A 14,420-nucleotide genomic window follows, 5' to 3' on the forward strand; every position below is an offset into this window, starting at 1 on the left:
AGCAGTGTCGTGCATCAACAATGACTTACAACCCAAACCCTCCCACCCCCAGGGGGTGTTTACATGCATGGATGTAACGCCAGACACGTTCACGGTCTTCACCCCCTGTGGAACACATACACAACAATGGACGCGCAGTGATACGACGGGAGAGAAAGTAACGCAGGGCGATTGTAAGGTCTGATTTTTTCGAGGAGGCATTTTTGTGATGCAAATGTATTACTCTTTTGGACGCATATAGTTTTGAGAAGCCAAACCATTTACTTAAGTGGCCCCACCAACTAACCGGAACTACGTTCCTCATCACCGAAATCCAACGAAGTGGGGGGCAAGTCACCGATGATTCACTACACTGCTGATGGGGATGTCATACGACTTCATGTCCAAAAATCCGAACTATCCCTTTAAACCATATTAGTCCTTTTCAAGCACACTGAGAGACAAGCATTCACAAGAAGGTAATGCTATTGTTCATTTATTGCACTGAATAGCAGCACCATTTCTTACTGAATTCAAATTCAAAATGTAGTGCTTTGGGCCGAAAGAGCTATAATTACATTTGCGGTATACATGTTTTTCTGAATACAATGTTACAGAAACGATATTCTTATATAGGTATATTCTTTCACTGCCAAATCCTTTGGCCACAACTGTGACACATCATGGGATTGCTATGATGTGATGTGATGCATTGACCAAAATCCTCTATTTTTGGCTTTGGCAAGAGAATTTTTCAGCATTCACAAACAATTTCACTCAGACTTTCTGTCAACTTCTGGTCTGTAAATTGTAAACTTGTGCAGCTTCATGGATTCCCACGCTTATGTGGGCCAGAAGTCACCGAGAGCTGGGTTAACCCCATATTGGGATGAATAATCTATACCAAGGGGATAACCCAATCTGGAGATTAAACAAAGTTAACCCTCTGTGTGAATGGTAGCCAGGTTGTTGTCTCAGGAGCTCCACAGCCTACAACCATATTTTTCCTGTGGCAGTTTGCATTTGTTCTTGGCTTAGCGGCCCCATCCGGTGATAAACCGCACGGCCTCTTGAAATATGTGTGTGCGTGTGTGTGGATGTGTTAGGACAATGGCTCAGCGTTCACACCTGTAATACTGAATTCAAAATGTGGGTTCATGCGTGAACTTTATGTTGTGATCTGTGCAGTGCAGTGTGTGTGTGTCCCGTCCTCCGAGATCATGGCCTGTGGGGGACCAGATGGACGCCCCTTTTCGGCCGGTCCATCTGCAGGTCACATGATGGTCTATAAACCCTGGGATTAACCCCTGTGTGTGTGCTGTGTGGGAGTGTATGTGTGTGCGTTGAAGAGATAGAGATTAACATGCCTGCTAGAAGTGGAGCCTCCAGTCATCTGCCTTGTTTTATTAACCACTCACATTCCACTAATCTAGCATAATCCCTTTTCACACAGTCAAAATTAGGTTCAATGTATGTGACCAAAAATTTTGGAATGCTCTAAAGTTTAGCTGGCACCATTGTTAAGATATACGTGTGTGTGTGTGTATGTGTGTGTGTACGCATTTGTGCTTGTTTGTGTGTGTGTGTGTGCGTGCATTCTGTGTGAAGTTAAATCATGTTACTGTAAAAAGAGGATAATTTGTTTACAAAATACACCCCAACCTTTCCCCCCTTGTGAACTTTAAAAGGCCCTTTGCATTCACAGCAACACAAAGTGTGTGAAAGTTGTGCGCACCTGAGCCGTCAGACTTCTTGGCCTGGACTGTAAGTAGATGGAACAAAGTCCACACGCCACAAGGATAACGTCGGAGGTGGGGTTGTGACCCTTGACAACCCACCCACCTCACGCCCTCGGGCAATGCAGTGTCTGGAGCCTGGGGGTGGGGGCAAACAACAAAGAATTGATGCAACTCGACAGACACAAGGGAACGAGAATGAAAAAAATCTGCATCTTCAAACCTGTTCAACTTAATGAAAGCTGGCCCGCGTAGTTTTCTTGATCAATGAGAAGTCAATCTCAGGTTAATGGCTCGGCCTCACACTAATGAACACGGGCGGTCCAGATATCTAACTGCCAGCCGTGGCTGAATCCGACAACATATTTCCTCTGACACAAAGTCGTTTCTCTTGCCGCCCTCTATTGCTTATCGCTGCCGTGATTGACAGGGTTACTCACATGTCAATAGTAAAGATTTTGGGCATGGGCGAGTCCATTTCCTCGGAAGTGAAGTCAATTCATACCTTCTCATCGATTCATTGATCCATTGATCGGGCCAGCAAAAAGCTAATGATCTAAGTAAGTGACTATTTCAATTTGCGAGGTGCTGCACACTGAAGGCATGCAGTCTTCATACCAGACAATACATAATGTTTATATTGAGAAGTCTAACCCTATTCACCGGGCTACAACATTATGTACACCTGTAGAATCAAATGTTATAAAAAGAGACTAACAACTGCAATAAAATGCTCCTATCTGGGCTATTAATTAGCACTGCGTGACCAAATAAGTTATGTCTAGATTGTTGTTCTTAGGGTTCGTTAGGTTGGTAGTTAGCAATGTTATACAAAAACCGTACAACTGAGGGCCTGTCGACACGGGAACATTTTGAGGTAGAAACCGTAAAGTATTAGCATTTCAGCCTGTTATCCACATGGCAACGGCGTACTGGGTGCCCTGAAACTGTATTTTTTAAACATCTGATGACACCATCTTGTCGTCACGGACAAGCAAAACACTACTTTGCTAGAACGATGGCATCATCGCCCCGTCGCAGTCACGTGTGCTGTCGCCGAAAAAACAACATAATATCTGAATATGTCGACTGGCATGACTCCCAGTTGACATTAACCTGATATGTTTTATTTTTTACTCCAAAGTGACGAGAAGAAGTAATTCCACTTTGTTGTCATAGTCTAGCCGAACAAACGGAAGACAATAGACCTTGTGCGCATGCATTGTTTCTTCTTCTATAGTTTTGGTGTGTCATGTGGATCTGTCTGTGTGTCTGTTTACAGCGCCACATGTAGGTGTGCCTTATGTATTACGTCGTTTTCACCCAGTGATCAGTTCCCTTGCGGCCGTGACTATTTACTAAGCGTGTCACGAGCCACTCAGTTCACGAGAAGAGACGAAACATGAGATTGGGTCTACTAAAATGAGACGAGCCTACGTTACACTCTTCTGCACTCTGTGTGTATGCCACAGGCCCCGCCTCTACCCAGACAAAGAGACTGTATGACTGACAAAAGGGCTCACTCCCTTTAGGTCATTGATCTATAAAACTATTTTTTTGTTTAATTTTATTTTTGCGATGTGCTGCAAGCCAATAAAAAAATAAGCCACATGTTGCATTGTGAACACCCCTGCCTTTTCAGCTCTTCGTCAAAGTTGAGCGTGTGATGTGTCATCAACTCTCCTTGACTATTCAGCTTGTTAGGGTCTTTTGTCACCAGCGAACAACGGTAATGAAAGAGAAAAGAGGAGTGTCATTGTAGTTGGTACTAATCAATGCGTTACAACAGTCCCTTTTATTGTAAACGTTGATCCAAAATCCGAGGAGAAGTCATTCGTAGTGGTGAGCTGTACGCTCTATGAACGAGTAATATACACACAGTAAATAACATTCTACAAAGATGGCCAATCACAACCTTTAAGGTCTGCGTGGTTGGATTTTTTTCGGAAGTGTACTGTACATCACGCTACGCAAAAGGGTTTGCAGCGGGCCAGTGTAGCATACGCTGCTGCCTCGACACAGGAGCATAATCCTAGTTTGAGACAGAGACTGAACTCAAAACTGTAATTGGGGAAATGCAACAAAATGCAAAATGCTGGAGAACAGTGAAGCATACAAACACATCCAAGGGTCAAAATGTGTGCAGAGTAAGAAAATGCGTACATGTTGGCAGGTCTGCATTTAAATAGACTTGCTCATGCTCATTAGTGCCACTTACAAGACTGGAGTGGAATAGTTCAGTATGTTTCCCCTTTTTACCTTACAGTTGCATTCAGTGTCCTAACTCACCTGTGCTGAATTTTCCAGGATTTCCAAGAAAGCCTGATAGGAAACCTGGTTACCAGCCTGGTTCTGTAGCCACAAATTAAGGGACTTTAACAGGTTCATCAGCATCGGGCGGCCAGGGAAGTACTGCAGACGACAGCAAAAATACTGTATGTGTTAAAGTTAGGTTAACATGCATGTATGTATTTGTAGCAGCAGTCGTTAATGTCGAGTTTCACTAATGATATTTTAAATGATTTTTTAAAGATGTTCTAACAGTAATATGTGTCACGAGAGCCTGTTGGTGAGCACCAAGCTTGCGAAAACAGGCTTTGCAACACATCTTAAAATACAGCCTACCATCTTCTGGCAGTCAGCTTCAGACATGGAAGCTGTAAGTTTGATCATTTTGGTTTTCTTCAGTGAATAGTGACTGTAATGTTATCACTGTAATGCTACTGTTGCGAGCATTTGTGTCCTCCTGTCACACTCCTTAATGTTACGTTGTGGTATCTGACATATGGAATCTATTTTGTTGGACAAGCACAGAGTAACAGTGTACTTGCGAAAAGTGGATAAAGTGCACAATAGCGCTGCTTGGAGCCACACACACTCACAGGTGTGGACAAATGCGCCTCATTCGCATGACAGCTACAGACAAAACAAAAGTGTGTTCCCACTAGGGCTTACAAAGAGCACTTTTTAGCTGTCTAAATTCCAGCATCGTGGCTAGATTTTGGCCAACATAATTCCTCATATACACTATTGTGGGACCTCTTCTTTACTTATTTAAACTTATTTAAAATATATATATAGTATAATACTGCATGTTTATTTACTTGAAAACAGGGAGATAGAGGTGAACCCTCTAATAAAGAGAAAGGCCCCACTGAGACCCTGGATCCTGATTCAACACTGGTGTGTGAATTGCAACATTGATATAGCGAAGTGCATTGGGCAATAGCGGTAAATATTATGTCAATATGTTAAAATTATAGTCCATGAAAGTCGGTAATACAGGGTTGCCATAGGAATGACAGATGTTCTCCTTATTGGAAGCTGTATAGTGTGCAGTTAATTATTGTAGAGTAAAATTACTAGATGTTCTTCCTGTCAGACCATTCAAAAAGCTTAAATAAAGCACCATCTCTTCATCTCCTGTCTTTGTCAATACTGAAGCACACAAATTGCACTAAATCAGCAGTGTAATAGCTTGATTAATAGTTGCCTGCAAATCCTTGACAATGCTGTTCCCAACATTTATGAGCGGCACGTGAATTACGGTTTAAAGTGTTTTTCCATCTCAGCACCTTCCAAAAGAATTCCGCTAAAGTGCGACAAGAGCCGAGAGTCTTAAACCACTTCCTTGGTTAAGCTCCATTCCCTAAGCCACTAACAACCATGGGGTAACTGTGGTTCTCTATGGGGGGGGCTTTCACCTGAGGCTGTCAAGATCCCTCCTCCCCCTTCTCCATCGCCGATCTTTCATTCCCTTATTGCAGCTCCCTTAAGGATCTGCCCTGATGTGGCATCATCACCACTGTCTCTCAGTCTTTTGATGGCAGCTCCTTAAAAGGTCCACTCTGATGTGAAACCTTAACCAGATTGTTATCAACTCACAAGCGTTTCCCTGCCTGAGCCATGCCTCGCTCGCTGCCCATCCTTCCCTGCACTGTCCACCGAGGATTCCCTCCACTCCTATTCACAAACTCTGAGTCTAAATCAATTCTTGTCTTTTGCCCACACTAAAGTGTCTTCATTTTGGAGTTCAATCCACAATCCCAGTACAAACCCCTGACAGAAGTGGGTTTACATGTTTTTTTAAAACTGTTGCTACCATGGCGACAATCATTGGAGGAATCACAATACAGTAACTAGCAAAAGTGGGAACGTGGTGAGAAGGAGTTAATCCAACTGTTAGGTGCCTGAGAGCAGTAATGACAGACTAAATGCAGACACACACACACGCACACACACATCAGTCAGTCTTCACATTTAAGATGCTGACAAATAAACATTAGTGACAGCTAAATGTGGTTCCTGTGCTCACAATCAACACAAATGGCTTGTGTTCCCCAGCTTTAGAAATACAACACTACCATGGCAACTTCAGCTTGATTTGCTCCAAATGTTTGGCAGGAATTCATTTAATATATTACAGGTATTTTTAAATCAAAGTTACTATCATGAGCGCTTGCCAACAAGCAAATAGATCCAGCTATGAGTCTCAGAGGAGACAGCGACAGCGTCATCCAAAAACCTACTCCTTTTTATTTGCCCCCACCCACCATCTGTTCACCTAAGTGCACCTGCATATGCAGACAATCTCGCACTGGACCTTCTATTCATCACGCTTTAACAGGATCTGGAAGTCACACCACTTAACTATAACCCTCTTGCGCTGGTTTGTGTCCTTTCTTTTTGACAGGTTCATATTTACTGCTGAAGAGAAATTCAGGATGTTGGTTTGGAAGGAACACACACATAGGCTAATAGTATCAGCAAAATAATCTAACATCACAAGTTATGTTCTATAAACAACACCACACACCGAAGACTCAAAGTGGGGTGTGCATAAGGGACACACAAAGGACGCTCAATGCTGCTGGGAAAGTGACCTAATGGGTTTAGGTGTGGATCGGGAGGTTTGAATAACAACGAGTCAGAAAAGCTTATTAAACAGTCATATGAATTTAAGCAGCAGAAGAAGAGGCAGGTGTTTGCCAGTAATGGGCTTAGCGCAGCATCAGTGAAGCAACACTATTCATGCCGTTGTAGTTCTGGTGATCGCATCAGAGGGTCACCGTGTTCCACTGGGTCGGTCTTGGTGCTGAACCACCCATTTAACTTACTGAACACTGTTGGGGTACAAAAAAAAGCTACATGTTTTGGCAGGAAACGGTTATTTGGATGTACAGTTGTGCCTTGCCACTTTGCTTTTCAAATTTCATGGCTTCACTCTATTGTTCTTCAAAAATATACAGGTATCAATTAATAAATCATGTTGTTTGTAGTTGAATACGGCCTATTATTATCATCAAAATATATGCATATTTAAGCAAATGTTACACATTTGTTTGCCTAAATTAAGCATTTTCAAGCATAAAAATGTAGTGCAGGTTTGAATTATGTCACAATAGGCACAATAATCAGTAATAATCCTTAATAAACAATAATAATAACAAAAAAACAAGAGCTACCTTTGCGGCAGTTACCCACTACAAAGCTCTAACTCAACACTGAACCTCCGACAGCAGTTATATCTACTATATTGGGTAATACGAGTGTAAAGGAGACCTGAGGGGTGTTATTTCATGTGTAGGGGTTCTAATAATGTTTGAAACCGTATTTAGAACGTAATTTTTTGATGCTCTAACTACAAAAATAGTCTACTTATAAATAAGGAATCCTACTTTGCGAAAATTCACTCCGGCGCGGAAGAAGATGCGAGCGTCTTCATCAAAAAATAAATTAAACCATCACCATATATTTTTTTTATGTAAACTGCTCCAACCAGCCCCTTTCATACATCTCTGTGCACTGTTTGCACAACATTAACATAATTTATTTCCTTTAATTTAATTTAATGAAATATTATTGCCTTGAATTTGAATCCCTTGGGTACTCCGTCTTTCTTTTAAAAACATGCTACATGGCCTTTTACTGTTTTATAACAATACCTACACCATAAGATCGAACAGCAAGTTGGTTAATGTGAAGTGTAGGTGAATTGTTTGTTCAAACAATTTCACCTTCCTCTTCATGAATCTTTCAGGAAAAACATAATTTCCAGTATACTAATAGGCAATGCCATGTATGAACTTGATGTTTAGACCCAGATGCGATAAGCTTGAACGAACTGCATCCTTTTGGTCCTATTTCATTTGTTTCCCCTCTGGGCATATTTCAAGAAAAACAAGTTGGATGTATAATCCCTAAAAACCTTGCTTTAATGCTCTCATACATCCCAAGATCCACTTTTTTTAATCCTCATATACATGTAGAAAGGATTCATAAATCCGGCTTCAGCCTGGCAAGACAGTAAATCTAGTAATAATATGAGCGTGCACAAATAGGAGGGGAAAATAAAAACCCCAACCAGCTAGTGTGAACATGCTTGGATGGAAATAAAATAAAAGGTTTAATGGTGAATAACAAACATTACATAGAATTCTTGGACAAAGGGAGATTACTACAAGACAGCAACAAATCAGTTCCAAAGAGTCTTTACAAAAGCATAATAATATGTCACCGTAAGACAAAATAACATGCGCATTATCAGGGCAAACACACACACTACCATGTTATTATATTGAACTGGCAAAAATAGATCACTTCCTAAATACAGCATGCTGACTTCTTCTTATTGTATGTTCCAACAATCTCATTCTATTTTTTATGAATTTATTTTATTCCAATTAGCTTTTTGCCCAGTAGGTTAGGTTTTTCTCAGCACCTCTCTTTCACAACCTGGTATCCTGCAAAGGATGGTTACCATAGATTATGTTAAGTAATATTAGGTGTTTACTTGTACTGATGCCAAAAGGAGGAAAACAAGTGTTAAGAATGCACAAAAATGCACAAGAAAGAGGTCATAATGAAAGACGAAATGCAAATTAATGATGTATTACAATAAATAAAGTGTGCAAAACAATGATGTGTGTTATATACATTAAGCGCAATGCATGTTCCTTTAGAATTTTGGTGAGAACCCATAAATCTAAATTGTGCTAAAAAAAATATATATATATATATATATACATATATATTTTTTTTACATTTGCCATATGCAAGCAGGGTCAGTGGTAGCAATGTGTTTTGAATTTCACATTAGAAAAGCCCATTTAACAGGTCCAGAATTTTATAATCCTAGAAGGTCACTAACAGAACAGCTGACAAATGTTTAGACCTTAGTGTAGGTTAGCTTTTGTTATTATTTATTATTTTGTGTGTGTGTGTGTGTGTGTGCAAGGTTGATGTTCCCTTGTGGTATGAACAAAGTTGCCTGGATAAGAATGTGACTGAGCATCACATCACCAGTGTGTGAAGATGACCCCCGCCTCACTGCGATGAGGACGCCCATGAGTCACTTTTAATCTAATCACATGACTCACGCACTGCGCTCAGGTGTCACATTTTTACATATTGTGTCATTTCAGCTCCACACAGGACATTCCTTCACCAATAGATGTCACCTACATGTACATTTCGCAGCCTTTTAAATAATATACTGACAACGGTAGCTGATAAAAGCGACTACAGCCCTCGCATTTCAGCAAAATTTTGGTTATGATTATGAATCCAAGCAGAGATGATCTAATCATACCCATTCTCTGTCTATCAACAGTTTACTGATAGCCTGGTCACTCCCTGTTTACCAATTGGGGAAAAAAGGATAAGAATGTGTCATGAATACATATAATGAAGTTAATAGGTACAGTATAATGTATCTTATTACAGTATATCTGCAGTAATAACAGTTACAGTGCTATTACAGTAGATTTTCGCAAGGGAGAATAACATAGAAGTGAAACTCTGATATCATTTAGTCAGTGTGCAGCTTGTATAGCAGTACACATTTTAATATCCACTAAAAATAACTCAAGGAAACGTGAGGGGTGTACTCACTTTTGTGAGATACTGTATGTACCTAAATTAGTTTGGGTATTTGTCAGTGGTTATTGGTTCTGTTCCAGTTGAGCTTGAGTGGCACCGACACCGTTCTTGTCTTTCATTAAGTGCGCCTAACAAGCTAACTGGATGAATGGATTGTCTTTGTAGTGAGAGCGTTCAGTCAAATGTCAACAAAGGCTGTCACAAGTGGCGGTCAGCGGCGGCCATGACAACCTTCTGAGCCGCACAAAGCCCTGATCACCAGCGGCTGAGCCACCACTCTATTTGGGGAGGGAGGCGGCAGGCTAAAAGTACCACTGGGACCCGCTGCTATTGACTAAACAAACGGGAGCTAATGGGAGGCCACAGCGCATGGCCCACACACACACACACACACACACACACACACACCCACACACACACACACACACACGCGCGCAGACACACACAGCAGCTATACAAGGCCTCCCTAGAGAGTGAGATATAATCAGAGAGATTGGTGGCAGTGAGACAGCCTGGTGCACAGCCAATCGGGACGAAGCTAGCGGGTCAGACCTCATCATCGCTACATGTTTGCCCGGCTGGCACACTTCTATGTGAACCCAAGAAGAGAGCCATGACCAAAGTGGGAAAAAGGGAGAAAAAAGAGAAGCAGTACTAACAAAATCCCTAAAGAGGATTCCAAAAATAAGGAAATTAAGTGAGGCTGGACTTGCAGAGGATGAGGGAAAGTCTGTGTGCAAGTACTGTACAATAGTCACAAGTATTGTTGTGAGAAGGGGGCGGGGGAGCTTATGACTAATGAGTCCACGCCAATGCAATGCCTGAAGGCCGTGGGAGGGTGGGTGGTGGCCATGCTTCAATACTCCAGGGAGACAAAATCAAGAGGGTCAACGATGCCCCAGAGAGTATTTACGCTCCCCATCTAGTTATTTACTCGCGCTTTCAGGAATAACAGTATACAACAACACTGTCTTAGTCTTTATACTAGTGCACATTTGACCAATATAATGGATGCTCAACACAGCTAGGAGAATTTCATGAGGCACATTTGCACATCTAATAAGAACCAAATAAAATCCTGTCTTTACAAATATAATAATGCTCAGTTTTGACACTGTCAGAGAGGCATTCATTTAACTATATGTGTATTATCGTGGTGTAGAACTGCGCTGCATCACTACTGTTTCTTACCCTCTAAGTTTACTTTACTATGGCAACCAAACTATTAAAAATACCTTATGTACAATGCAGCACTGCAACCACAATATTAAACACAGAGTTAAATTCAAACCTCAAAACTGAGCATTATCTTTGCAAGGGCAGAATTACTAATACAGTTCTTGTATTTGATCTCATTAGATTGGGCTTGAATGAAGTCGTATTTGGCTGTCTTACTCGCCATCTAGTGGTCACCGACTGTAACTACACGACATCTTTTTTGGTGGAGAAATAGGATAGCTACCAATTTTTAAAAAAAGCACTTCGAACTGCATTTTTTTTTAAGTATAAGAAATAGGATAGCTACCAATTAAAAAAAAACACTTTTTTTAAGTATATAGGGTTATGATGGACATGTTTGTATTCCAGTGTATTGTAGTCTTTCTGAAACTAGGGTTTCATAATATTTCTAAATTAGATTGTCATTTTTTTAATGTAAAAATTGAAATAATGAGCCTGAATCTGTGTGTGTGTGTGTGTGTGTGTGTGTGTGTGTGTGTGTGTGTGTAGTGCTCTCTCTCTCCCACCTCTGCCAAGACGGAGATGTACTTTCTGAGAGAAGTCAGCCCCTCTCCAGTGATGACGGGATGAGCAGCCAGCTCCACTCGCAGTGAGTAGTGCAGCGTTGACTCCAGGTCAGCCATGTACACGCTGGACCTGCGCGGATGTCACATGTGTATGCAGTTGAAAGAGACACAACAGGACAAAGGCTAGAAAAAGGTTTCTAGATCATATTGTACCTGTTGAAGGGTCTCCAGGGATCCTCTGTCTGTTTGTTGATGAGGTCTGTGGTGACAGGCGGGGGCTTCCCTGAACGTACAACACCGGGAAGCCTTTGGAGGGCGAAGGAGTAGAAAGCACGGGCCTCGATGTTGCTGTGGGGAGGGAGGAACAGGTGTTTAACAAATAAAAAGAACCAATGAAATAACCAACACATAAACATACCGGTTTTCCTTATCACCCTGGTACAGTTCAGTGCACATTACAGTTTGGAAACACAAACCCTGATTTGGCTTATGTGTGCAACCTGGGGTATGTAGGCTGGATGGTGATAGCTGTGAGGTGTAAACACCTGTAAACAGTGTTTTTCACGATGTAAACAAAAAAAAATAGATTTGAGAAAAGCTATTTCATAAAAGAAGTGATGATTCTCTGTCGACCAATCAATAGGCTGTAGTATTACCCTTTAAGTACTATAGTTCCACTGTGGTTGGTACCCAAACTGCACTATTGCTCATTTTGGGGCCACTACAGCGAAGTAGAGACTGTGGAGCATAATACTCCAGCATCTAAAAGTACAGAACAGCAACAGGCTAAAACAACGTTAACATTGACACAGTATGAAGGATAATGCGCAACCAATGAGAGACCAGAACTCTCAATCAAAAAGTGTCAATGGCAAGGACAGATGTGTTGGTACTTTGTAGTGAAAAATGAGACAAATGGACCGGTAATTGTTGTGACTTTCAGTTTTTGACAGTGAAAACACTCAAAAAGCAAATGTACATTAGACTGAACCACACAAGAATGGAAGCAAGGACCTCATCATGCCACACTACTGCCTGACCTTGTCAACGTCTGGTCAAAGAGTTTTTTGGAAAGCATTTAACAGAAGGGCGGAGACATTTACAAGCAAGACATTTGGCAACGTACAGCTATTTCTCAGCGCAGGGATTGTTAAACAAAATGCATTGGACTCTTTTTGTTTTCAAGTCTAGTGTTATAAAAATGCTTTATCGCCTCTTCTGCTTTTTGTGGCCGTATATTTTACACACTTACCGGAAAACATTTTAGATGGTGCCAGGCTTTAGCGAGAGATCATCGCTTATGAGGCCACATGCTAAACGCAGCAGCCTCAGCCATTACTGCGCTTTCTCCCTCGCTTCTCCTTCCTTGCACATTCATTTACTTTCTCCACTTGCGCAGGATAGAGAGAAGACAGAGCATCGTAAAACTGGAAGGGGATGGTAATAAGGTGGATGGATGCTAAAAGGGGGGTTTGTTCGCACCAGCCCGGGACTCAATTACACCTGTGGGCCTGGTGGGAATGTTGCACATGTGGAGGGAGGAGAGCCATTCATCCAGTCATCCCCTGGGCTGGTGTCAGTGTGGGCACATTCACCTGGGAGTGGTGCGCATTACATGCATGAGGGATGTGCGCACACGTACGCGCACACACACACACACACTACTGTGTCTCTCCCAGGATCAATCAGACATTCAAGCGATGATGGGCTGCCATCTGTCGCCATGCAGGTGAAGCCAGAAAAGCAATAGCATTGTTTTCATGCAAGAAATTAAAAACCTCCCCCCACCCCCTCTTGTACAGTGATGGAGATGAGGATGGGGGCTGGATGGTGGGGAAGCAGGGGGAGGGTGAATAAATAAATCAGCAATAAATCATTTCCTCTTTGCATTTGTCAACTAAAAAGAGTCCTCTTTTGCATGCCAAGTTATTGAGAGCGCCAGACAAAGACGCACGAGCAGCAGATGGATTTGCGAGGTGAAGAACGATCAGCACCGCTTTATGATGGTGAATAATGGCAGCAATTTTGATGCTCTGATCCCATTAAGAGGCCAGATGTTTAAAAGTTTCATGAATAGGGTTCAGATAATGACCGTGCAAAGTTGTTGTCATGCTGAACAATTCAACACATAAAGGGAACAAACCTGAACAGTGTTGATGGACGTACATTGCATTTTCAGTCAGAGGTTATACAGCATACAGGTATATTACATGAAAAAGTGTGACAAGTGTGTTGTGAACAGTGTTGAGACACACCTCTTAAGCAAAACTCTACCAAAGTCAAAACAAATTAAATATAATAATCAATTAAATATATAAAATAAATCAAAAATGTACACAAATTTACATTTCCCGGTTAGTATACAATGTGTCACGCGTCTTGTTGTGTTGTTACTACATTGTGTCGATGAGTCCAACTTTGTTTCCAACATATTTTTTTCACAAAACGTCCAGCCTGAAGTCATTATCCCCCAGCTCTGTCATCAGTCTATGACATCATCAGCGTTTGACTCTGCAGTTCTTTGCTAACTAACACAGTTACACCACAAGTTTCTGCTTTTCCTATTGATCACGGCTGCAAAATAACACACAATGAAGCCAAACAAAGTTACAAGTGCCAGCATTTTGATTTAAAAAAAGGTGAGAAATACAGATGAATTAAATAAATAACTCATAGCAAAACATGAAGGTGGTTTCTGCGTGGATTTCCTTACAGCCTGCTTTGTCACAATGAAGTCTTTAATCAAGGTAAAATGTTAAATGTTCATCTATCCCTTTCATTCGTCATTTACTGTATATGCAGTTAAAATAGTTTTCTGTATGTAAAACTAATTGTAGTAGTCTAAGTTCTGGTTAGGCTGCGTGACTCTAGCATGCAATCAAAATTATCCCTTTTAGGGAGGAAAAAAAATCCAAACATACCGTACATGGCCCGGTGTAAAAAAAATGGATTGCCCCTTAAACCTAATAACTGGTTGAGTCACCCTTAGCAGCAACAACTCCAATCAAGTGTTTGGAATAATTTCAATTGAGTCTCTTACAGCGCTGTGGAGGAACTTTGGCCCACTCATCTTTGCAGA

The 14,420-nt window shown here is 41.4% G+C and overlaps 1 protein-coding gene across 1 annotated transcript in view; it reads right to left on the reverse strand.

Moving 5' to 3' along the window:
- The window catches only part of qsox1 (quiescin Q6 sulfhydryl oxidase 1), a 36,121-nt gene that overhangs the window by 13,760 nt on the left and 7,941 nt on the right, over nucleotides 1-14,420 (reverse strand). Inside the window, exons 7-10 of the mRNA XM_054789275.1 lie at nucleotides 11,555-11,689; nucleotides 11,342-11,471; nucleotides 4,005-4,127; nucleotides 1,715-1,853 (exon numbers count right to left, since the gene is read on the reverse strand). Coding sequence (XP_054645250.1) covers nucleotides 1,715-1,853; nucleotides 4,005-4,127; nucleotides 11,342-11,471; nucleotides 11,555-11,689 — 527 coding nt within the window. The remainder of the gene's footprint in view (nucleotides 1-1,714; nucleotides 1,854-4,004; nucleotides 4,128-11,341; nucleotides 11,472-11,554; nucleotides 11,690-14,420) is intronic.

The sequence above is a fragment of the Dunckerocampus dactyliophorus genome, chromosome 10 (assembly GCF_027744805.1).
Source record: "Dunckerocampus dactyliophorus isolate RoL2022-P2 chromosome 10, RoL_Ddac_1.1, whole genome shotgun sequence".
NCBI lineage: Eukaryota > Metazoa > Chordata > Actinopteri > Syngnathiformes > Syngnathidae > Dunckerocampus > Dunckerocampus dactyliophorus.